Source organism: Capricornis sumatraensis, chromosome 9, assembly GCF_032405125.1.
Source record: "Capricornis sumatraensis isolate serow.1 chromosome 9, serow.2, whole genome shotgun sequence".
NCBI classification, from domain to species: Eukaryota; Metazoa; Chordata; class Mammalia; order Artiodactyla; family Bovidae; genus Capricornis; species Capricornis sumatraensis.
In genome coordinates, this window is record NC_091077.1 from 14,732,853 (window position 1) to 14,757,827 (window position 24,975).

At 50.8% G+C, this 24,975-nt stretch overlaps 1 protein-coding gene and 1 non-coding gene across 2 annotated transcripts; one reads left to right on the plus strand and one right to left on the minus strand.

The window, feature by feature from the left end:
• Positions 1-6,194: 6,194 nt before the first annotated feature.
• S1PR2 (sphingosine-1-phosphate receptor 2) lies at positions 6,195-7,253 on the minus strand. Its single transcript, XM_068981326.1, has one exon. It carries the CDS (start codon positions 7,251-7,253, stop codon positions 6,195-6,197), a length of 1,059 nt encoding a protein of 352 aa, XP_068837427.1.
• Positions 7,254-19,910: 12,657 nt separating this feature from the next.
• LOC138086768 (U6 spliceosomal RNA) lies at positions 19,911-20,014 on the plus strand. Its single transcript, XR_011145461.1, has one exon. It is a non-coding gene; the product is annotated as a U6 spliceosomal RNA (small nuclear RNA).
• Positions 20,015-24,975: the final 4,961 nt, after the last annotated feature.

The window sequence follows — 24,975 nt, forward strand, 5'->3', positions numbered from 1 at the left end:
CCTGAGTCTCTTGCATCGCCTGCATTACAGGAGAGTTCTTTATCACTGAGCTACCAGGGAAGCCCATAATGGACCATATAATTTATGGTATTTTGTGTCTGACTTCTTTCACTAAGCATAATTACTTTGGGTGCCATTGTATTATTGTGTCAGTATTTTGTTCCTTTTTTATTGAGTTATACTCTATCATATGGGTGAACTACATCGTGTTGATCCATTCATCAGCTGATGGACATTTGAGTTGTTTCCACTTTGGAACTATTATGAAAAATGCTGCTGTATGTACGCGCAGACAAGTCTCTGTGGACACACCTGTTCATTTCTCTTGGGTAGATACCTGGAGTGAAATTTCTAGGCTGCATGGTAAGTTTGAAAGTGAAAGTCACTCAGTCGTGTCCAGTTCTTTGTGACCCCATGGACTATACAGTCCATGGAATTCTCCAGGCCAGAATATTGGAGTGGGTAACCTTTTCCTTCTCTGGGGGATCTTCCCAACCGAGGAATTGAACCCAGGTCTCAAGCATTGCAGGCGGGTTCTTTACCAGCTGAGCCACAAGGGAAGCCCATAGCAAGTTTAGGTTTGCCTCTCTAAGAAACTGTTTTCCAAAATGCCAGGGCCATCTTGGATTCAAGGTTAGGATTTTGAACTACAGTTTTACAATGAAACCAGCTAAGACTTGTCAGGTGATTTGCTGAAAGTCTACTTGGGTTGTCAGGTGTTGGAGTTGAGATTCAGATCTGGTTTTTCTTTTTTCTTTTTTTCACTTTAGATAGAGTATGCAGTTTTAAAAGTAACACCCAAAATGCCGCCGACAATGAGTCACACCTACCCAACTTCATTTCCCTTTCATACAAATCTCACTATTCTCGGACAAGACACTTAGGGAAAAGTGGTATGTCTGAAAGTGGTACGTCTGATTCAGATGTCTGAATCTGGGGGAGTACATTTGCTTTGTAGACAAAGGAAAAAGATAGCCAGAATGTGAGAATAAGAAGATGGCTAATGAAGTGACAGGTCTAAGCAACAGTCCACAGATTATCAAACCAGTAGGGGACAGTCAAAGGAAAATTTACAAAGGCAGGATCAGGCTGATGGCATGTGAACCCTTGATAGTCCTCAGTAACGGAGAGAGCCAGACTTTATATCCCCCTGGTGAGAGTTTCCAGCACCACTTGGAAAGAATTGAATATCTTTCCATTTTTGAATTTGACTGGGGACAAAGACAAATGTTAAATGACATAATAAGGAGAGGCCATCAGCCAATACCAAACTAGGGGAAACTGTAGAGCAAACAGCCTGGTTTTTTTTTTTTTTGGCCCCCACCTCGAAGCACGTTCAGTCTTAGATCTCTCATCAGGGATCAAACTCATGCCACTTACAGTGAAAGTATGGAATCCCAAGTCCCAACAACTGGACCACCAGGGAAATCCCAACCTAACTTCTCATGCAAATAAATTACAAACAAACAAACAAACAAGAAAGAGGGAAAGGAAATCTTGTAAAACAGGGTTAAATAGGTTTCAGTTCAGTTCAGTTCAGTCACTCAGTCGTGTCCGACTCTTTGCAACTCCATGAATCACAGCATGCCAGGCCTCCCTGTCCATCACCATCTCCCAGAGTTCACTCAAACTCACATCCATGAGTCGGTGATGCCATCGAGCCATTAAATAGGTTTAACCTGGTTTAAACTTATTGTTTAACCAGGTTAGACAAACTTGCTAAGCAATATTTCAGAGATTCATTAACAAAATGCCATGTGAAGATCTCATTTAGATTGACTCAAACACATCAAAGAAAGAAAGAAGAAAAAAACCCCTAACATCTGAAACTGATGCAACATTGTAACTCAGTTATACTTCAATTGAAAAAAAAACGCCTGATGGGGGAATTTTAACAGACTGATACTTCCGATAAACATGTAAGTATGATCACAATATTGTGGTTAAGTTTTTTTTTTCAAGTGTTGCTCTTTAAAAAAAAAAAAAAAAGATAAAAAGGAGAATACTTACAAATGAAATGGTGTGATATCATCTGGTTTTTCTTAAGAATACCCAGTGAGTATTAATTGATTCAGACAAGAATGGATGCTAAATTAGTAAGTTTGATGAGTAACAGAATTGTTTGCAGTCTCAAAGGACCTCCCCACAAGATACTTAACTTCAAAAGAGAAAATAGTTACTTTAAGGTGGAGAAACTTTGCCCCTATCTCCAGGTGATCAGTTAACATTGTTAGTGATGGAACTAATTGAGAAAGACCTATCAATTCTTTGATATTTCTGCCAAAAAAAAAAAAATCCATAACCTGAATCTAATCATGAGAAAACATCAAACTTCTGCTGAAGGGCATGCTTCCAGATGACTGACATATATTTTTCCAAAATGTCAGGGTTACAAAAGACAAAGCTTCCGAAACTGTTCTGATTGAAGGTAACTAAAAAGACAAGTGAATACAACAAGCTGGGTTTTTCTTCTGCTATTATCAGTCAGCAGTGGGACAACTGGCAAAATATGATCAAGGTTTGTAGATTTTCTGATTTTGACCATTCTACTGGGTTTTGTAAGAGAATGCCTTGTCCTTAGGAAAAGTGAAATATTTAGGTAGAAGTATGTATGAATCGGAGAAGGTGATGGCACCCCACTCCAGCACTCTTGCCTGGAAAATCCTATGGACGGAGGAGCCTGGTAGGCTGCAGTCCATGGGGTCACAAAGAGTCGGACACGACTGAGTGACTTCACTTTCATTTTTCACTTTCATGCATTGGAGAAGGAAATGGCAACCTACTCCAGTGTTCTTGCCTGGAGAATCCCAGGGACGGCGGAGCCTCGTGGGCTGCCGTCTATGGGGTCGCACAGAGTCGGACACGACTGAAGCGACTTAGCAGCAGCAGCAGCAGCAGTATGTATGAATAGATGGATACATAGACAGAAGCCTGGACTGAAGTGTAAGTGATCTTTCTTAACCAGGATCAGTTTTCTCTGAAATTCTTGTGCATGAGTGAGAAATCAGTTGCTCTTAGTTACTAATGGATTTCACTGGTGGTTCAGTGGTAAAGAATCTGCCTGCCAATGCAGGAGACGTGGGTTCGATCCCTGGGCTGGGAAAATCCCCTGCAGAAAGAAATAGCAACCCACTCCAGTATCCTTGACTGGAAAATCCCATGTACAGAGAAGATAGGCAGGCTGTCTGTGAGATCCCAAAAGAGTGCAGCATGGCCTAGCGACTGAATAAGACTGATGTATATTACTCTGCCAGCTGATAAGCTGGTGAGGGACTAGATAGAGGAAGAAGGTGGTCGGAGCAGGCTTCTCTGAGGAGGTGGCATTTGAGCGGAGGCTGGAAGGAGGAGATGAAGGAAGCATGTGAGTGTTTGGGGGAAATTTATTGACTCTGGCCTGGTCTGTGCCTCTTCCTCCTCCCAATCCCAACAACCTCCTTCCAACTTCCAAACAGAGGTTGTCTCTGAATTGCTGGAGGAAGGGGAATTCCGATGGGGGCAGGTGTGTGTGTGTGTGCACGTGTAGCCACCATCTGTGGCTCACTCTCTGGCCACCATCTGTTCCACTCCTCTCTTCCACTGGCTTCCCTAGCTTTGTGTAGGTGTTGCTGGGCAGAGCTTTGGTTTGAGGGCCTGGGTTCCCCATCAAAACTCCAGATCTATTTTCAAAGGAGCCGCTGGGCCCTGTGCCTGTGGACAAAGAAGGGAGTGTCATCCCGGAGTCCAGTTATGGAGCCACTTTTCAGCTGCATCCCAGCTGGGCATCTCCTGGATCGAGGGGTTGGGGCAGGTGCTGGTGGGGCCTGGCTGCCCACACTCCCCACTCCTTCCATGGCAAAGAGGGGATTGAGGATCCTTTCTCTGGCCCACTGGTGGAACTGGTAGGGTTTGGAGTCAGTCCGTCTGAGTTCAAATCCAGACAGGAACATTTATTACTAAAAAAAAAAAAAATCCAGCCAGGCACTGTCCCAACCAGCTGTGTGACCCTAAGCCGCTCATTTAAATTCTCTGAATCCTCTTCTCCATAAAAGGAGTTTATCAGTAACTCCTGCCTCCTGAGGATTCCGTCTTCCTGCCTGGAAAGTGCTTGCTGGGGACTTCCCTGGTAGTCCAATGGCTAAGACTCCATGTTCCCAATGCAGGGGGCCCAGGATTCTATCCCTGGTCGGGGAACTAGATCCCACATGCTACAACTAAGAGTTCACATGCTGCAACTAAAAATTTTGCATGCCACAACAAAGATAGATCTTGCGTGCCACAACTAATACCTGGCATAGCCAAATAAATAATTCAGGGGGAAAAAAAGAAAGTGCATGATGAGGTTGGCCATTCACTTAGGGAACACTGGGCTTTAGAGGGGTAACTGAGTCTGTGTCGCCCAAGACCATCTCTCCAGCTCCCTGGGAGGAATGTGCACTTGGGATGAAGAAGGAGGGCACCCACCACCTGCCAGACTTTCTCTTTAAGGATGGCACAGCGGTCCTGGGACTAATTAATCACTAGGAGGGGCCAGACAACTGGCCAGGGGTGGGGAGGACGTCAGTATATGCCAGGTTTTCTCAGAAGCCACTGAGATCCTGGCTCTGACAGGGCGAGGGGTAGGGGAACGAATGAACCGGAAGGCTGGAAAAGGATGAGTGGTCTGGATAGCAGCCACCCTCCCTGCCCCCACCCATTCCCAGGGTGCTAATGGGGCAACCGCCACCTTAAGCCTCAAAAGACAACCACCACCAGAAAGAGACACTGAACCGTTTATTGGCCTGGGCCTGAGTCTCTGGCAGGAGGGGCATCCGGGGAGCTGTGTAAGGGGAGACAAGCCCCCAACTGGCTCCTTGCCCCCCCAAAGATCCCCTCCCCCAGCCTTTGCAGTCACAAGAAATCACTTTCAGGCATGAGGGTTCCTTCCCCCCACCCCCAGGTGAGCTGCACCCCAGCTCTCCAGTGGGGAGATAAGCCAGCAAAGACACAGGGGTCGGTGCAGGGACCAGACCCCTCTTTGGCAGCTTCAGTACAGACGAGAGGGGACAAAATAGCATGCATCCTGGGAGACATGGCGAGGGGAGGGGACCACAGATATCACACACACACACACACACACACACACACACAGACACACACTGACAGACGCGCATAAATACATGTTTGTACCGCAATATCCCTTCCCTCCATCCACAGAATTTAGCAAAGTCCTTCTGGAGTGGGTTAAAAGAGGGTATCCCACCATTGTCCTTGGTACCCTCACCCCCTGTGCTCCATCTGATGTAGCTGGAAAGCAGGCACAGGAGGCTCAAGGCTGTCCTGCCTTAGATTGGGTACCTTGGCTGGGTCTGGGAGTGGAGCTTGAGGGAGGGTGGTTATTTTACGGGGGGCCGGAGGTCTGGTGTCAACAGCTCCCCTAGAACTTTCTCCTATTCCACCCTGCCCCACTGGGAGAGCCCTCCTCAGGCCCCCAGACCAGTTTTCCCAGCCCCGGGTGACTCCTCTGAGCCCCCACTAGTGCAATCTGGCCGATGAGGTCTGAGAATGGGGGTTAGTCCCCCCACCCCCCACGTGGTTTCCTGGCATCTCACTTGTAGAATGAGAAGAAAAGACAGGGAAGAAGTTGCCAGAGTGGCAGCTGGTGACATTTGGGGAAGCTGTGGATTTGAGGCCAGGAACTGTTAGCCCCAGGGCCGCCCAGAAAGGTCAAAGAGGAGGTCTCCAGCCCCTCGGGACACAGTGGTTCCAGGGAGTAGGCTCCGAGGTGGCCAGAAGAAGGTGGCAAGGGGGGATGGTAAATTCAGAGAGGGGAGTCAGAAACAGGGCGGAGGGTCAGGCACTGTGAAATGCTGACATCCTTCAGACGGGGTTGGAAATGGCCTCTATGCTGTGTTCCATTTGAGCACCTGCCTGCTGTCACTCGGGCCCTTTCCAGGTTCCCCCACCCCACCCCTGTCCCTGGTCCTCCCCACGATCCAGTTCCAAAGAAGCCACCATGCTGAGCCCCAGGACCCTGCTGCTGCTGTGCCATCTGACTGATCAAAGCCTCAGTCGACCATCCCAAGCATGAAGAATCTTCAGCATCACCTGGGTCTGTGGATTGGGGTCATCTTACTTGGCAACCCCCACCCCCCTCGGCCCCATTTCTGTCCCGGGTCCCCGGAGCTTCTCCACGGAACTCTCTGCCAGGGTGGCCTGGCTGTCAGCCCACTTGCCCCTCACACCATTGTGTTGCCCTCCAGAAATGTGGGTGAGGTGGGCATGTGCATGCCCTTCTCCAGGGAACTGGAGCTGCGAAGGGGTAGGAGGTGGTGGCCCGGGGTTCTGTCCCGCCGCCCTTGCACCCCTGCCGCCTGCCGCCAGCACTGCAGCGGCCGTAACACCTCCCGCCGCAGGTCCCGGCTGCGCCACGTGTAGATGACCGGGTTGAGCAGCGAGTTGAGGGTGGCGAAGGCAAAAAAGTAGTGGGCCTGGTATAGCACAGGGCAGGCCCGGACTGGACAGGCATAGTCCAAGAGGAGGATGCTAAAGGCAGGCAACCAGCAGAAGATAAAGACACCCAGCACGATGGTGACCGTCTTGAGCAGGGCAAGCGTCTGTGGGGCAGCCACATCGGCCTGGCTGGAACGGACCACACAGTAGATGCGGATGTACAGAGCTACAATGGCCGACAGGATGACTGAGAAGATGGTCACCACGCAGAGCACGTAGGGCTTGGCGTAGAGCGGCAGAACGGTGGAGCAGGCCTCCAGGTGGCCCAGGCAGTTCCAGCCGAGGATGGGCAGGCCACCAAGGACCAGCGAGATGAGCCACGAGGCCGCAATGAGCAGCAGCATGCGGCAGCTCTTGTCGCTGCCGTAGAGCTTGACCTTGGCAATGGCCACGTGCCGCTCAATGGCGATGGCCAGGAGGCTGAAGACGGAGGCGGAGAGCGTGATAAAGGCAGAGCCCTCGCGGGCGAACCACTGCACAGGCGTCAGCCCCAGTGTGACTGAACCCGAGAGCAAGGTATTGGCTATGAAGGCCACGCCCGCCAGCAGGTCTGATGCTGCTAGGTTGCCCAGGAACAGATACATGGCCGAGTGGAATTTGCTGTTGCGGGCAACTGCGATGAGTACCAGCAGGTTCTCTACTACGATGGCACAACACAGGAGGATGATGAGGGCCGAGGCCACCTGACGGGAGGGCGTATCCTTCGTGTCGGGACTCTCCTTGGTGTAATTATAGTGTTCCCTGACCTTGCTGGAGCTTAGGTACTCTGAGTACACGCTGCCCATGGTGGGGCTCAGTAGCCAGCTGGGGCCATGGGGCTGTTGATGCTGCAGAGAGAAAACACAGACAGACAGGTCAGTGCTGTGGCTGCAGCCTGGGCTGACTCTGGACTAGGCTGTGGTTCACGTTCCAGCTCTGTCACATGAAGTCAGAATTATCATCATCTCTGCTTTACAAATGGGGGGCTTCCCAGGTGGCACTAGTGGTAAAGAATCTGCCTGACAATGCAGGAGAAGCAAGAGATGCAGGTTCGATCCCTGGGTCGGGCAGATCCCCTGGAGGAGGGCATAGCAACCCATTCCAGTATTCTTGTCTAGAGAATTCCATGGACAGAGGAGCCTGGTGGGCTTCATTCAGTCCACAGGGTCACAAAGAGTCAGACACGACTGAACGACTGAGCAAATGAGCACTGCTTTACAAATGGAAAACCCAGAGAGGTCAATTCACTTTCCCAAAGCCTCAAAACTAGTCAGTGGCAGAGCCTCAGAGGCCCACTCCAAAGCATCTAAAACCTCTAGGCTACAGCATCTTGCAAAGGAGCAGAAGCTCCCCTAAAGGGCATAAGAGACGTGAAGTAGACTTCTGGAAGCCTTACCCACCCACCCAGAGAGGGAGTCCTGGCCAGAACCTGGAGGCTTGTCTCCTTTCTTGAATACACTGGAGCCTCGGGCCCCATGCCGCCTGCCAACCTGGGTCAGCGAGATGCTGGTCGCTGATAGCACCATCCCCTGCTCATTACCACCCACTGCTCTGGATTTCAGGCTGGGTCTAAGCCTAGAGGCCCTGGGTGTTCCCGAGATAAGGTTCTGGGGAGACACCGGGGAGGCCCCGAGGTTTGAGCATCACAGAGGTCACATCCTCTTCAAGGACATAGACCTTGCAGGCAATCCAGGGTTCAGCCCCACTCCCACATCTGACATGGTGTGGTATGCTGGGCCAAGTCACTCGATGTTTGGTCTCTAGGTCTCAGTGGCCTCATCTGTGCAATGGGGAGAAGCAAGCCCATTTCAGAGGGGTGATGGGAAAATCCTGTTGAATGATACATGCAGCACATTTAGCACATAGCAGGCACGCAATAAATATTAGCTAATAACACTAGCTCCGCTCTTCCTGCCATACCACAGGGAGGGACTAGGTGCCTTCCTCTCAGTCTTTTGGGAGGGGATGTTGAGTGAGCCAGCTGGGCAAGAGTCCACAACAGCCTGTCCTCATCAGCACCATCTAGCCCTGCCCTGGGACACAGGGTCTTCGCTGGGTGGGCAGGGCCCTGTGGCACCCACCCCCCTCCCCAGCCAGGATGAAATCCAGATGTGAGGGCCTTGGAACACACAGGGTGGAGTCCTTGGTCTCCAGTCACATCCGGTGTGGGGAAGGCTGGGAGGGGATGATGGGATGGGGGAGCCACAGGAGACCCGTCTGGGAGGTCCTGGCTGGGAGGATGGGGCAGCTGGGCCGAAGTCATGTGAGTGGTGAGGGGGCGTGCAGCCCCGCGGGGAAGAGGAGGGGACGGTATTCCCTTCCATGAAAGCCTGAGTCACCCCTCTCCCAAGGAAAACTGAGCTGTGGGGGGAGGGGGCTGGAAGCAGCGCGTAGGCAGAGAGGGTTAGAGGCCAATACCATGGCCTTCCCCCAGCTTGGGAATTGGGGCGGGGGCCAGGAGGTGGTCTCAGAGGAACTGGTGTAGGGTCTGCCTTTCACGGGGGCCAGGAGGAAGCTCCAGACCAGTAGTTAGTTAATGGGGGGGCGGGGGGCAGGAACAGCCCTCCCCAAGTCCCTGGAAACATGCCTTGCAAGGACCATGGCATGCCAGGAGCACCAGTTCCAGAAAAGGCTGGTTAGGCCGGTTCTCAGTGAGCCTGGGAAGGATGAGGGGCTTCCGGGGTCGCCCAGCCATCTCAGTCTCAGACACCCCCTCGGAGGGGCGCCCTGGCCCCCGGCCTGATAGAGGCAGCTGCTCCTCCTGGGCAAAAGAACATCCGTCCTAGTTTGGGAACAGAGAAAGGCTTGTGCGCATCCCCAGGGACTGTCGCTCCGCCCAGATCGCCACACAGAGGCCTCTTGTTCCCCTGCCGGACGGGGCCCAGGCGCCCCGATGCCCTCTGCCCATTGCAGCGGGCTTGGCCCAGGTCTTGGGCCTTACCAGACCGACGGACAGGCCAGAAACAGCCCCGCGCTCTGATTGGTTCATTTTCAATCCCAGAGTATTGAGCAACTCAGGCCTATTGGCCTGAGCTTTGCATCCTCGACATTTGATTGGGGGCCCAGGTGGGGGCGCTCTATTGCTTGCACTACTGAGCGGGTCCTTTCCAGGCGGTTGCAGCTCATTTCGTTTCGAGGACATTAAGACTGTGTGGATGTCCCCGGGGAGAGTCTGAACCACAGCCTGACCGCTGGGTCACCCCGACCAGTCACCCTCGGGCTGCCCTGGTCTACTGGCCCCCTCCTGGGGATCATAATTGAGAATTGAGGGCCCGTGGCAGGTCTGGGAAGCACCCTTGCTGGTGGGCTAGAAGCCCAGGGTGTGCCCCCTGCGCCGCCCCTCAAACCCCTCTCCTGTCTGGCGGCCCAGAGAAAGATTTATGGCCGATTCCTAGATAAATAAGAAGTGGTTTCAGTCCTCATACCCCAGGGACTGACCAAAATGTCGTCTTCTTCCTTGGGAGACTACCCTCACTTCTTATAGCCTCAGAAGGAGGGGTGGTTAGTTAGAGAAGACGAATGCGTCTTTCTTCTCCACTAGGACGATTCCCAGAAAGAGGAACCAGGGTCTGGAGGCTGGAGCTGGCACAGTCACCCTGAGGCAAATACAGGCCTGGCCTGCTTCCCCTCCCTGCATCAGGCTCCCAGGCGTGGCTGGCGCAGGGCCTGACTCCTCTTCACCTTCACCAAGGCAGTCACCTCCCAGATGCTCAGTAAGAGGTCACTAGGCTCAGCATTGGGGAATGGCCAGGCCTGAAGCAAGAGGGACAAGCGATGGGGTTCGGAGGGAAGGAAAGCGAAACACACCAAGACTGTTCAGGGGGAGATTAAGAGAGAGGAAGGCAGGAGGAAGTCTCAGTGGCTTCCAGGAGGCCCTCCCGCAAGTTCTATGGAGGCATACCCTGTGGTTACTGTTCCTCTGGGCATTCACAGGTCCCATGCCCCTTGCCCGAGGATATCCCCCTGGGCTCAGTTTCCCTCTATTTTCCAGGTGGCTCGGTGGTAAAGAATCTGCCTGCATTTCAATCCCTGGGTCAGGAAGATCCCCCGGAGGGAGAAAAGGCAATCCACTCCAGTATTCTTGCCTAGGAAATCCCAAGGACAGAGGAAATCCCTGGCGGGCTACAGTTCATGGGATCACAGAGTCAGACACGACCAAGCTCACGTGCATGCATCCATACCCCCTATACTGCCATTCTCCATGCAGCAGCCAGGGGGAGCTTTTAAATTTATAGCTTCAATATGTCACTCCTCACCTCCAAACTCTTCCATGGTTCCCCAGTATCCAAAGTGGCCCCTCCCACCTCCCCTCCTCCCACTCTCCCCCAGAGCCATTCCACTGAACCACACTGGCCTCTCCCGTTTCAGTCCCATGCCCACCTCAGAGCTTTTGCCTCTGCTATTTCTTCACCTGGCACAGCCTTCCTATCTTTCAGGTTTCTGTTTTAGTGGCCTCTAATCACTAGGCTATCCTAGTCACCTTCCCTAGGCCCTTCCTATCACAGCATCTTTTATTATATTCACAGCACTTGCCAATTTCAGAAATTATCATTGTATTTCTTGTTTTTTGTCAGCTTCCATGGTTGAATGTGTGTCAGAGGCCAGCAACTAAATCCTTCAGTCCCTGGAAGAATGCCTGGCATACTTAGAAAGCACTCAGAAATTGTGTGGGATGGATGGATGAATGGATAGATGGACGAATTGATGAATGAATGAACAAGGGAACGAGGGCCCCCGAGGGTGGAGGCTCCTAAACTCAGCCCAGGCTCAGACAACGGTAAAGGGACGCGGGAGACACCCCTGGTCCGCTGGCAGGCCACCCCCACCAGGCGAAGCCCAGAGTCTCCTTGGAGACACGGCACAACCCGCCCCCGCCCTCGGGCCGCAGTCTCGGCCTCCTTATCTGGCGGTGGAATGCACGGTATCCACACTGGCTGCCTCTGGGGCCGCGCCTCCTTTCTTCCGCGACAGCCACACGCAGGGGACCCCCAAGTCTCCAAGTGGGGGTGGGGGACGCCTGTGCGTCCAGCCCGGTGCCCCGCCTCGATCTTCCTAGAGGACTGGGGAGACCGGGGAGAGGGTCAGCGACAGCTGCACCGCGAGTGCCGCGCCCGTGTCGCGCCACGCGGGGCACCGTGGGCTCAGCGCGTGGCGCCTGGAGTGTCTGACTAGGGAAGAGTCTGGTGAAGGGATGGAAATCCCCGGTGAGTCAACTCGTGCCAGAAAGAGTGGGCGAGGTTCCCACGCTTGTCTGGGCCCAGAACCGCGCGGGGTCCGCGCCACGCGTGCCCGCGCCCGCGCCCCATCCCCAGGCCCCAGGGGAAAGAAGAGGCGCCGAAGCCACGCAGTCTCAGGTTCACTTTCCTTCCAGAACAAAGCCACGACCCCACGGGGGGCGGGAGGAAGACTGGAAGAGATGAACTACTCAGGGAAACTGAGGCAGAGGATCAGAAGTGCAGGAGGTGGGCATTTGTCCTCCTCGGGGGCCCCGCCCCTTGGCTTGGCTGTACTGCGACGGCCAGCACCTTTCGCCCGCGTCCAGCCGTTGTCAGCAAAGAGGGGCGTCCTCCCCTCCCCCATACACAGTCCCCAAACCCCTGGTCTGGGGTGCACGCCATCCTGCCTCCCAGTCTCCGACCGAAAGCGCTTGGATTCCGCCTTCTCCTCCCGGCCAACTTCCTGCCGATGGAGAAGGCGGGGAACTCAGTCTGGGGGTTCGCGGCCAAGGCAATGGAGCCTCCTAGGATCTTGGAGAGGGCGCACGATGACCACTCCCTGGGTGCAGCCGGAGGACGGGCAGTGCATGCGCGCCCAGGGAGCCCCCGACCCCTGGCGGGCTTTCCTAGGTCTGATCCGAGACCTCCGGGGCCCGGGGCCCGCCCTTTCTGCCTCCCCCTCGCCACGCACGCTCACCTGGCTAGGCCGACCCGGCTCCTTGCCCGGGCCGGAGGGGCTTTGGCGCCTGTGTTCCCCGGGACGGCCACGGCAGGGGCTGGGACTGCCCGCCGGGCTCCACTGCGTCCCGGGGCTGGGGACTGGGGACTCAGGGGCACGGAGGGAAGAGCCGCCTTGGCCCCCACTCGCCCCGCCCTGTCTCCGCCTCCTTTCCGGCCGGCGGCAGCAGCAATGAATTCCAGATGTGATCAGCTCAGCGGGGCGCGCGCGAGGCCGGGCGTGGGGGAGGCGCGCAGGGTCCCTTTGTCCGCACCCCCACCTCCAGCCCTGCCCCCTCCCAGCCCCCACCCGTGAGAACCGGCCAGCGCATGACGTCACGCAGCCCCGTACTGTCCAGTCGCTCCTGCCCAGGTGGCCTCAACCTGAGATAACTGTCTTGGATTGCAGATATACTCTTGGCCCCTGCCTGGGATCCTGGAATTGCAGGAGGGCAAGGAATTTCCTTACTTCTTCAGCAAGGAGCCACGAAGCACCTACTAAGGTCAACACAACAAACAGGCATTAAGCGCCCACTATGTGTTCATCCAACAAATAAGCAAGTTCCTATTATGTGCTAGGTGGTGGCGGTGGTTTTAGGCGCTAGGTGGTGTCCGACTCTTGCAACCCCAAGGACTGTAGCCCCCGGGCTCCTCCTTGGGATTTTGATTTCCCAAACAAGAATACTGGAGTGGGTAGCGATTTCCTTCTCCAGGGGCTCTTCCCGACCCAGGACCCACTGACGGGTGGATGCTTTACCACTGAGCTGGGGAAGCCGACCATGTGCTAGGTCCTGCCACAAAGAATGGATTGGTTTCTGCCTTGATAAGGCCCCAGAATTGAGGCCCTGGCCCCTCTGCCCTAGAAGCCTGGGAGCACTCAGCAGCCTCCACTGCCTCCGTCGGTGGAGTACCCTCCTTGTGGTCGACCAGCAGGCCCAAGCTAATTCTTGCTTTTCGAGTTGGGTCCCAGTCTTTTTTTGGCTGAGCCATGAGGGATCTTAATTCCCCAACCAGGGATCAAACCCCATCCCCCCTGCAGTGGAAGCACAGAGTTTTAACCACTGGACCACCAGGGAAGTCCTAGCCAGTTCTTTAGTTTCCCATTTTTTCCTCATTGAGCTTTTCCTGGGCATCTCTGCGTGCCTGGCTGCAGAGATGAAGCCCACCTGCATTTACCGATGTGTGTGTGTGAAATCAGGGACTAGACGATATGTCCCTCACTCCTTTGGAAATGGCAACCCATTCCCATATTCTTGCCTGGAAAAATTCCATGGACAAGGGAGCCTGGCAGGTTATATTCCATGGGGTTGCAAAGAGTCAAACATGACTGAGTGACCAAGATCCCAAGCACAGGCATAGCAATGAATAGAAAAGGGAAAAAGTCCTTCCCTTCATGGAACTTATGTTCAGAAGGGCGCTATTTGTGGAAATGAATACATCATCTGCTTATGTGTTTACTTACCACAATACAGTAAGCACCTGCATGTGCCAGACACCATTCTAAAAGGCTGGAGATATGTCAGGAAACAAAACAGATAAAACTCCCTGTCCCAAGTTGATGTTCTACTATACTTGCTCAGGGCTTCCCTACTGGCTCAGTGGTAAAGAATTTTCGTGCAACGCAGCAGCTGCTGGAGACTTGGGTTCAATCCCTGGGTCAGGAAGTTTCCTCTGGAGGAGGAAATGGCAACCCACACCAGTATTCTTGCCTGGAGAATCCCATGGACAGAGGAGCCTGGTGGGCTACAGTCCATAGGGTCACAAAGAGTTGAACACGACTGAAGCGACTTAGCATGCACACATACTTGCTCAGAATATCTAAAGTATTACAGAGAGAAGAAACTGATAAATTTCCTGGGAGAGGAACTGATAGATAGGGGACAGGGCATGGGAGGGACATAACTTTCACTCTGTGAGTGCTTTTGTATCTTTTGACTTTTGTAACATGTACATACTTGGCCTATTTCAACAATAAGTTACACTGAGGGAATTCAAAGGCGGTCCAGTGGTTAGGACTTGGGGCTTTCACTGGCATGGCCCAGGTTCAGTCTCTGCTCAGGAAACTAAGACTCCAACAAGCCATGCGGTCAAAAAAATTAACTGATCAATTAAACTAGAAGTTAGACTGCTTGTACCCAGACGTGTGCTTAGTCACTTCGTAGTGTCTGACTCTTTGTGGATTACTGAATACTGGAGTGGGTTGCCATGCCCTCCTCCAGGGGTTCTTCCCAACCCAGGGAGGGAACCCAGGTCTCCCACATTGCAGGTGGATTCTTTACTGTCTGAACCACCAGGGAAGCCCTGATACCCAGACAGTGTAAGAAAAAAGAGGGAGAAGATAGGTACACTCTTCTGTGTGTATTTGGTTGTGCATGTGGGATCTTAGTTCCTCAACCAGGGATAGAACCCAGGCTCTTGGTAGTGAAAGTGAGGAGTCTTAACCACTGGACCACCAGGAAATTCCTCGTATGTCTAATACACTTCAGTAGAGAGTGTTGTAAAGCAAAATGACAAAAAAGGGTATCTGCACTCCCATGTCTGTTGCCGTATGATTCTCAGTAGCCAAGGTATGGAAACAACTTGTGTCTGTCAAGAGATGAATGGATAAAGATGTAAGATTCACTTATACATTCAGTTTCCCCCGGGGTAAAGAATCCACCTGCCAATGCAGGAAATGAGGGTTCAATTCCTGGGTTGGGAAGATTCCCTGGAGTAGAAAATGGCAACCCACTCCAGTATTCTTGCCTGGAGAATCCCCATGGACAGAGGAGCCTGGCAGGCTTCAGTCCATGGGGTCCCAAATATTCGAACACGACTGAGTGACTGAGAATACCCACACATATAAATATACATATATATACATACACATATACATAATGGAATATTGTTCACCAATGAGAAAAGAAATTCTGTCATTTTCAACAACATGGATGAAATTTGAGGGCTTTATGGTGAGTGAAATGAGCCAGACAAAAACAAATAAATACCACATGCATGCTAAGTCACTTCAGTTGTGTTCAACTCTTTGCAACTCCATGGACTGTAGCCTGCCAGGCTCCTCTGTCCATGGGGATTCTCCAGGAAAGAATACTGGAGTGGGTTGCCATGCCCTCCTCCAGGGGATCTTCCTAACCTAGGGTCTCCTGCAGCTGCTGTATTGCACGCGAATTCTTTACCACTGAGCCACAGAGGAAGCCCCTAAATACCATATGCTATCACTTAGACGTGGAATGCTTAAAAAAAAAAAAAAAAAACTTATAGAAACAGAGAGTAGGAAAGGTGATTGCCAGATGGGGGGTGGGGGATATGGGGAGAGATTAGCAAAAGGGTGCAAACTTTCAGTTGTAAGATAAATAAGGCTGAGAATCTGATATAGAGCACAGTGACTACAGTTGATAATACTGTATCAAAGAATTGAAATTTGCTGAGAGTAGAACTGAACTGCTGTTACACACACACTCAAAAGATAAAAACATGAGGTGAAGGATGTGTTCATTAACTGGATGAGGGGGAATCCTTTCGCAATATATACGTATGTCAAATCACCTGGATGTACACTGTAACTTACCATTTTACACGTCAATCATGCCTCATAAAAGACGAAATTTTTTTTTAATTATGGATGCTTGAATCCCACAAAATGCAACCAATTAAAAAGAGAGAAAGAGAAGTTTAGTGACGCTTCTGTATGCATACCATACGCCATAAATCAGGTTGAAAAGCAAAAGTTTGAAAAAGGAAATTAAAGTTGATCCATTTATGCCTATTAAAAAGGAAAATCGGAGTCGTCTTGATATGAAACTGTTTTCAACGTAAGATGAAAAAAAGCACAATGTAGATGAGTTTGCATTGCTCGCTTGCCTGCGTTTCTGGATATATTTATTTATAAGGACTGTATAAATACACACACATTTGCCTGTGGAGAAACAGGCCGTCTTGGGGAGAAGGCACAAGACCTCGTCACAGTGGTTACCCCCGGGGAGGGAGACAGGGGGACAGGTGAAAATACATACGCATTTGCCTGTGGACAACCAGGCCATCTCAGGGGGATGAGGGGGGAAGCACAAGGCCCCGTCACAGTGGTTACCCTCAGGGAGGGACACAGAGGGGGCAGGGGGACAGGTGAGAGGGAACCAGACTTTTCATGGGGGAGGGAATGTTTGAAATTTTTAGCTTGTATTACAAATTCAAAAAATTTACAAAGACATGAAAAATCACATTGAAATAACAAATCACCAGGCTTTTTAGCTGTAAAATTGTTTCTATAACAATAATAATAATAACAAATAGTATCAATAACATAAATCAACAATAACATCATCAATAAACATACCTGTGTTATTTATTCAACATGTCACTATGAAATGAATTTATATTAAGAATACACATATTTAAGTTATCAATAAGGAAATAAATATTAAGAGTCAATATATTAGTGTTGCATGTCTATGGCATATATATTTATATAATGCAACAGAGAATGCTCTGAGCTAGCTATAGCGATACCTTGGTGGTTTCTGCCATCCAAAACTGAAAGTCCAATGGAAGAGACAGAGGAAACCAAACAGTTCTCACAAGGTAGCAGGGCTTTGATGAGAAGATTTTAAAAAGCCAGAGAGTGACTTTGCTCCTTTTCTTGACTCAGACTTCAGTGTCCATTCAACTTCGGGGCTAGATGGTGGGGTCCACTCAGAACCTCAGCAAAACCTCGCCGAATCCTCTGCCCAAATGAAGTGCAGCCATGCAAAGTCTAGAAACCAGGTGTCCAACCCACAGAGGACAAAACACACACACACACACACACACACACACCCCAAAAAAAAACAAAGAAAAACCAGGTCCTCTCTACGCAAGGGAGCTATCAGAGCGGAAATCTTAGCCCTCTGTGAGGACCTGAGAATGGGGAGGAAGTGCCCCCCTCCCCAGCTCGCCTTGGCTGGCTCAGCAGTTTGCCGTCTTCTCAAGGGACCTGCAGGAGGCGGGAGCGTGTGGGTAATATCAAGGCTGCAGATACATCCGGCCGTCTGTTAGGGGTACCATGGCGCCTAGACAAAGGTGATGTCCCCAGGGGCACACAGATACACCCGCAAGCAACTTCCGCCTCCCCCTCCACCTCCCATTACTGGGGCCATATGAGATCTACACCGGGTCAGCTGAGGGGACAGGCTAGAGAACTGGGAACCACTTGCATAGACACCCAGATCGTCTGGGCGGCAGGGCGGTTTGTCAAGAGGAAAGCTGGAACCTCCCTGTGGCGGGGACTCAGGGAGAGGGGAATCTCTGAGTGAGAGAACAGTGGAAGAGGAAGGAAATGGGGCCCTTTTCTTACTGAGCTCCCAAGCAAGGGAAAAAGAAGAAAAGGAAGAGGCTTGAAGCAGCCTTCACTAATTACAGGGCCACCGACACTAATGGCTAACGCTCGCAGACACAGACAGACTGTGCTGGGTGCGGCTGCAGGAGTCCTCCACGCCTAGGAGGTGGGTATTATTGTTATCATCATAATTCCATTGTTTATGTGGACTTTCTTTTTCTTTCATTTTTTGGCTGCAGCAAGTGGCATATGGGATCTTACTTCCCAGACCAGGGGTCCAACTTGTACCCCTTGCATTGCATTGGAAGCACTTAACCATTGGACCACCAGGGAAGTCCCTAGACTTTAGTTTCTTAGAACAGTCTTAGGTTCACAGGAAAATTGAGCAGAAAGTACAGAGAATGGCCCATCTACCCCCTCTTACATGCATAGCTTCCCCCAATGTCAACAGCCACCCCCCAGAGTAGGACATTTGTTACCACTGATGAACCTACAAACACACATCGTTATCACCCCCCAAGTCCGAGGTGTACATGAGGGTTCACTCTTAGTTTTGTACATTCTATGGGTTTGGTCAAATGTATAACGATACATGGGCTTCCCTGGTGCCTCAGTGGTAAAGAATCCACCTGGGATGCAGGTTCGATCCCTGGGTCAGAAAGATCCCCTGCAGAAGGAAATGGCAACCCACTCCAGTATTCTTGCCTGGAAAATTCCACCAACAGAGGAGCCCGGTGGGCTACAGTCCATGGAGTTGTAAAAGAGTCAGATATGACTTAGTGACTAAACAAAATGGAAAAAAATGGAAGAAAAAATAATGGCACCTATCCACCCTTATAGTATCATACAGAATAGTTTCACTGCCCTAAAAAGCCTCAGTGCTCTGGCCATTCATTCCCCTCCCTCATCCTTAATCACTGACAACCATTGTTTTTTTTCGCTGTCCCCATAGTTTTGCATTTTCCACATCACCTCATTTGAAAGATGAAGAAATTGAGGCACACAGTCATGGTGGGATTTGAACCAGAGCCCTCTCTGCTCTTCTTTTTATCCCAAGCCCCTGTCCTACTCCTGATGCAGTGAACCCCGCCCCCACCCCCACCCCCACCCTATCCCTGCCCTGGTGCCTTGGAATAGGAGGGCTGTGGTTATTGCTCAGAACCACATCACCAACTGGTGAGGTATAGAATGTTCTTCTCCACAGTCCAGAGGTGAAGGAATCCCTCTGACCTCAGATCCCACTCTTCCCCAATTAAAAAAAAATTTTTTATCTATTTATTTGGGCTGTACCAGGTCTTAGTTGCAGCACGTGGGGTCTTTAGCAGTCACCTGCAGGATTTTTCAGTGGCAGCATGTGGGGGTCTAGTTCCCTGACCAGGGATAGAACCCAGGTCCTCTGCATTAGAAGCTTGGATTCCTAGCCATTGGACCACCAGGGAAGTCTCCACTCCTGATTTTGTGAACTCCCCTATAAGGATGAGGCCTAGAATGTCCCTTGATCCACCCTGGGCCTCCACTGTCCCCCCAACACCACCGCCCAGCTCTCAGGTTTTGGCAGGAGGAGAAGTGTCTGAGACAGGTCCCAACTTTCTCATCATCACCCCAGCACGAGAGGGGGAGGGGCCCAGCTGCAGAGAGGCTTTCCAGATGCTGATCTTGGCAGGCAGTGGAGCTGCAGTGGCCTTGTTTCATCCACCCATGGGCTCGAGGCCCACTTTCAGCTTCAGGGATAGGGTAGGGAGGCTGCTGGGGGAGGCCACCCTTGCCACGTCGGCACCAGATGGAGCTGCAGCCCGCTGAGCCTGGGAAGGGTCGGCTCTCTCTTCTAGATGAGGGAGATGTGCAGTGAGGGGACGGGAGCCCCCGTGGCCCACTTCAGCCCCGCTCCAGCATAGTAACAACAGCTGAAACATACACCATGCGCCAGTTTACTGTCCTAGGTCCTGTGTAAATATCAACCCATCAGAAGCTCACAGCAGCTCCTTTTACGAATGAGTAGACATGCTACAGTTTGTCTTCACATGGAAGACCACTCAGAAATACAACATCTGAAACTTCAAGTTCTCAAAGGAACTAGTGGTGGGACTTCCCTGGAGGTCTGGTGGCTAAGACTCCAGGCTCCCAATGTGGGAGACCTGGATTCGATCCCTGATCAGGGAATTAGATTCCACATGCTGCAACTAACGGTTTGCCTGCCGCAGCTAAAGACCTCACATGTGGTGCCCACTTAGGCAGCACATATACTAAAATTGGAATGATACTGAGATTAGCATGGCCCCTGCGCAATGATGACAGGTAAATTCATGAAGCGTTCCATTAGGAAAAAAAAAAAAAAAAGCCCTCAAATCCCGCGACTAAGATGTGGTGCAGCCAAGTAAGTAAAAGAAAGCAATGGTATAGAACAACATGGATGAATCTCAGATGCATTGTGGTGAGAGAAAGAAGGCAGACACAAAAAGCTGCATACTGTATGATTCCCTTTCTGTTATTTCAAAAGAGGCCAAACTATATGGACGATGAATGAATAATCAGGGATATATAGAGGCTGAGGGTGGAGGGAGGGGTTGACAACAAAAAAGCATAGGGGAAATTTTTGGTGATGGAACCTATCTATAGTTTGATTGTGGTGGTGGTAATATGACTACATATGTTTGTGGAAATTTGCAGAACTGTGCACTATAAAAAAAGAATTTCTGTTTTTTTTTTTTTTAAATGCAGGTCACATTTTAATGTACCTAAAAAAAACTTCCAAATATAACTATAAATGTAACCAGGAAGAAGATATGAATCTTAATTAACCATTAGTACATTACTTAAAAGAATTTTTTGAATCCTTGGCTTACTTCACTGGGTTTATAAAGGTATAAACCTACTTATTTTTCCATTTGAGTATTTTGTACTAAATGTAGTTTGTTTAGTCACTAACTTGTGTCCAACTCTCTTAACCCCATGGACTCTAGCTTGACAGGTTCTCTGTCCATGGGATTTCCCAGGCAAGAATACTGGAGTGGGTTGCCATTTCCTTCTCCATCTTTTTTTTTTTTAAATTGTGTCTTAACTAAAAATCCTTCACAACTGCATTGCATTAGTTCAGTTCAGTCGCTCAGTCGTGTCTGACTATTTGCAACCCCATGAACTGCAGCACGCCAGGCCTCCCTGGCCATCACCAACTCTTGGAGCCTACCCAAACTCATGTCCATTGAGTCGGTGATGCCATCCAACTATCTCATCCTCTGTCATCCCCTTCTCCTCCTACCCTCAATCTTTCCCAGCATCAGGGTCTCTTCAAATGAGTCAGAGTCAATTTAGGAAAATAGAAGTATCTCAGACAGACGGTATTTAATATCAGGATTGGCTATGTTGATGAGAAATTGATAAAGAGGGAGGCTCTGTCCAGTGGGAGATGATGTGGGAAGCAAATGGGGAGAACGACTCTGGCTTGTTCCATCTTCCCATCCTCCGATCTACCCTTAGTGCCTGCCATTGACTGAATCTGGGCAAAAAACAGTGGGCAAAAGAGGGGCTATCCTATGCAGGGGTCAGACCTTAACCATGGGGCAGGGACAGAACAGGGAGTGGGTGATTTGAGGATACGTAGGCTCAAGGCTGACACAAACCAAATGAGGAAAGGGCAGCTATACTCCCATTCTACAGAAGGGAAAACTGAGGCTGAGAGAACCAATGTGCCCTGCAGGGGCCTGACTCTCTGCCAAAACCTGGGAGGCTGGTTTTGAGCCTTTTTTTCTGCTCCAAACACCCACTTGAACTGAAGAGAATGGAAACATCTATGCAAATCATGCCCATCCCTAGGGGTTGAGGGGAGTGGAGAAAACCTCCATGGGGACTCCTCCTCCTCACCTGCTTGGCCGTTACCCACAAACTGAGCTGCAAAACAGCAGCTGTGTTGGCAGATGATGGGGGTATACTTTAAACAGCACCCCCCAAGAGGTCAGAGCTCCCAGGCAAGCCTGCACCCATGGTCTTCACCTTCTATCTGGAGGCTGCTCCCCAATATCCCAGTCTTGACCTCTTGCCCTTGTGAAAACCCTGGCACAACGATGGGAGGCTAGAAATGACTAGACCTTGGGGGACCTTCCAGTTTCCAGTATATGCTCCCTAAACTGCCCTGATGCTGGGAAAGACTGAAGCAAATGCAGAAGAGGGCAGCAGAGGATGAGATGGTGAGATGGCATCACTGACGCAATGGACATGAATTTGAGCAGACTCTGGGAGATAGTGGAGGACAGAGGAGACTGGTATGTTGAAGTCCATGAGGTCGCAAGGAGCTGGACAAAACTTTAGTGATTGAACAACAACAACGAAATTGCTATCGTGCCTGGTGCCAGCAGAGACCCTCTCTGGTCTGCAAGGATTGATGCTGGCCCACTGGGGTCAAAGGTCACTACAATTGAGTCTTTGAGCCACAGGGGAGGGCTGGACACCTTGACCTTCAACCTCTACTCAGGCTTGGACCAAAATGGTCAAACTTTGAGACTGTCGGTGTGCAGGTCTGAAGGTCATTACCCCCTTTCATTAAGGCTTGCAATCAATATGCCAGTGGGAGAGCCACGTGCAAACTGCTTCCTCTGCTTCCTATTTGTTCAATGACTATGTACTGGAACCTTCTGGGTGCCTGGCTCCCTTCTCCTTCTTAGCAAAGGGATCCAACAGTGAAAGAAACAAAGATCTCTGTTGTCTAGGAGCTGATGTTCTCATGGAGGAGACAGACAAGAGGCAGGACAAATAAGAACATGATGTCGTCTGTTAGGATGTGGTGAAATTTCAGGAAACAATGACACTGGGAAGGTAGATTAGATACATGGGGTAGGAACAGAACCATGATTTTTAGACCTAGTGTCACCTGAGGAGGTGACATTTGAGTAAAGACCTGAAGGAGGTGAGGGCTTCCCTGATGGTGCAGTGGGTAGAGAATCAGCCTGCAAGGCAGGAGACACGGGTTTGAGTCTGGATTGGGAAGATCCCCCGGAGAAGGAAATGACAACCCACTCCAGTATTCTTGCCTGGAAAATTCCATGCACAGAGGAGCCTGGCGGGGTGCAGTCCATGGAGTCGCAAAGAGTCAGACACAACTGAGAGCCTTAACACACACAAGGAGGTGAGAGAGTGAACCATGCAGATATTTCGGGAAGCGTGGTCCGTGTAGAAGGCATGACTAGTGCAAAAGCCCTGGGGCTGGTGCGAGACTGACAGGTTCTGGTGAGAAAACCAGTGCATCCAGGGGCTGCTGCTAATTGGTCAGGCGTTACCTGGGCACAGGGTCAGCACTTTCAGAGTAGAGTTTCCTAATCGGGAGGTGGGACACACACAAACGCTCCCGTGATGAGCTGTATGGTTGATGAGTTCTTTCTTTCCATCCTCAGCCCCCACAGTGTTCCCCCTGCCCCCGCCACGGAGGGAGCCTAGAACAACCAGCACACTGGAAACCAGAGAGGGAAAGAGAAGGACAGTGGGGGGTAGTGGGGACAGGTCTTGCAGGGCCTTGTGAGTTCCAGTGGGGACTTTGGCTTTTGCCCTAAGTGAAAAAGGAGGCATAGAGGGTTCTGAACCGAGGAGGGACGTGATCTGAGTCAGGTATTTACAGGCTCTCTCTGTTGTGGGGAGCGGGGAGACACTGTGGGGGCTGAGGATGGAAGGAAAGAGAACTCATCAACCACACAGCTAGTCAGGGGAGAGGTTGTGGGTGTCCCATCTACCAATAAAGAGACTGAACTCTGAAAGTGATAACCACATGCCCAGGGACACCTGACCACTTAGCAGCAGCCCCTGGATTCAAACCTGTGTCTGTATGATTCCAGGGTCATTGAGTAAATAATCATTCTTTGGGTACCTTATCTGCCCATGAATTCAGGGGGGATACAGATCCTGAGACCCAAGAGACAGAGACGATTCTGTTTGGGGTAACATACCTGCATCAGGGCTTCCCTGACGATCAGACAGTAAAGACTCTGCCTGCAATGTGGGAGAGCTGGGTTTGACCCCTGGGTTGGGAAGATCCCCTGAAGGAGGGCATAGCAACCCACTCCAGTATTCTTGCCTGGAGAATCCCCATGGACAGAGGAGCCTGGTGGGCTACAGTCCATGGGGTCACCAAGAGTCGGCACGAGTGACTGAGCACTGCATCAGGATGATGAATGAAGGGATTCACTCAGGAGGGGGAAGGATATTTAGGGAGTCTGGATGGACATGTCCACACTGCTATATTTAAAAAGGAAAACCAGACTTCCTGGCGGCACAGTGGATAAGACTCCACCTGCCAGTGCTGGGGACATGGGTTCGATCCCTGGTTCGGGTAGATTCCACACGCCATGGATCATCTAAGCCTGTGCACCACAACTACTGAGCCTGCGCTCTAGAGCCCGCATGCTGCAATTACTGAAGCCCGAATGCTGACGAGCCCATGCTCCACCGCTATAAGAACCCCGCACACCACAGAGAACAGTCCCTGGTCTTACAACTAGAGAACGCCTGTGTTCAGCAACGAAGACCCAGCCCAGGTAAAACTAAAATAAATACGTAAAAACTAAAATGGATAATCAACATTTATCCATAGAGTGCAGGATCTAGTGTGTAACACAGGGAGCCCCGTTCAATGTCATGCAGCAGCGTGGGTGGGAGGAGAGTTTGGGGGAGAATGGATACATGCATACGTGCAGCTGAGTCCCTTTGCTGTCCACCTGAAACTATCACAACATTGTTAATCAGCTCTACTTGAATATAAAATCAAAAAATTAAAAAAAAGAAACATGTATTGAGTCCCTACTGTGTTATAGGCACTATACTGGCTGCAGAACAAAATTTCTGCCAAGGAGGAGACAAAAATTTCTCCTCTAATGGGGGAGACAGACAAAAGACATTAAAAAAAAATCCAGGAAGTTATATAAGATATTAGAAGATAAATACTGATGGAAAAAAATAGGGCAGGATAAGGGCTTCTCTCGTGGCTCAGACAGTTAAGAATCTGCCTGCAATTCAGGAGAAGAAGGAGACACGGGTTCCAGCCTCCCAACCCAGGAGATTGGGTTGAGAAAATCCCCTGGAGGAGGGCATGGCAACCCACTCCAGTATTCTTGCCTGGAGAATCCCATGGACAGAGGAGCCTGGTGAGCTACAGTCCATGGGTCACAAAGAGTCCGACATCACTGAGTGACTAATAAAAAACAAAAAATAAAACCTGCTATTGTTCACAGTTGCTAATCCACAGTTACAGTGCCTGAATGTAACCCCATGGACTGCAGCATGCCAGGCTCCCCTACCCTTCACTAT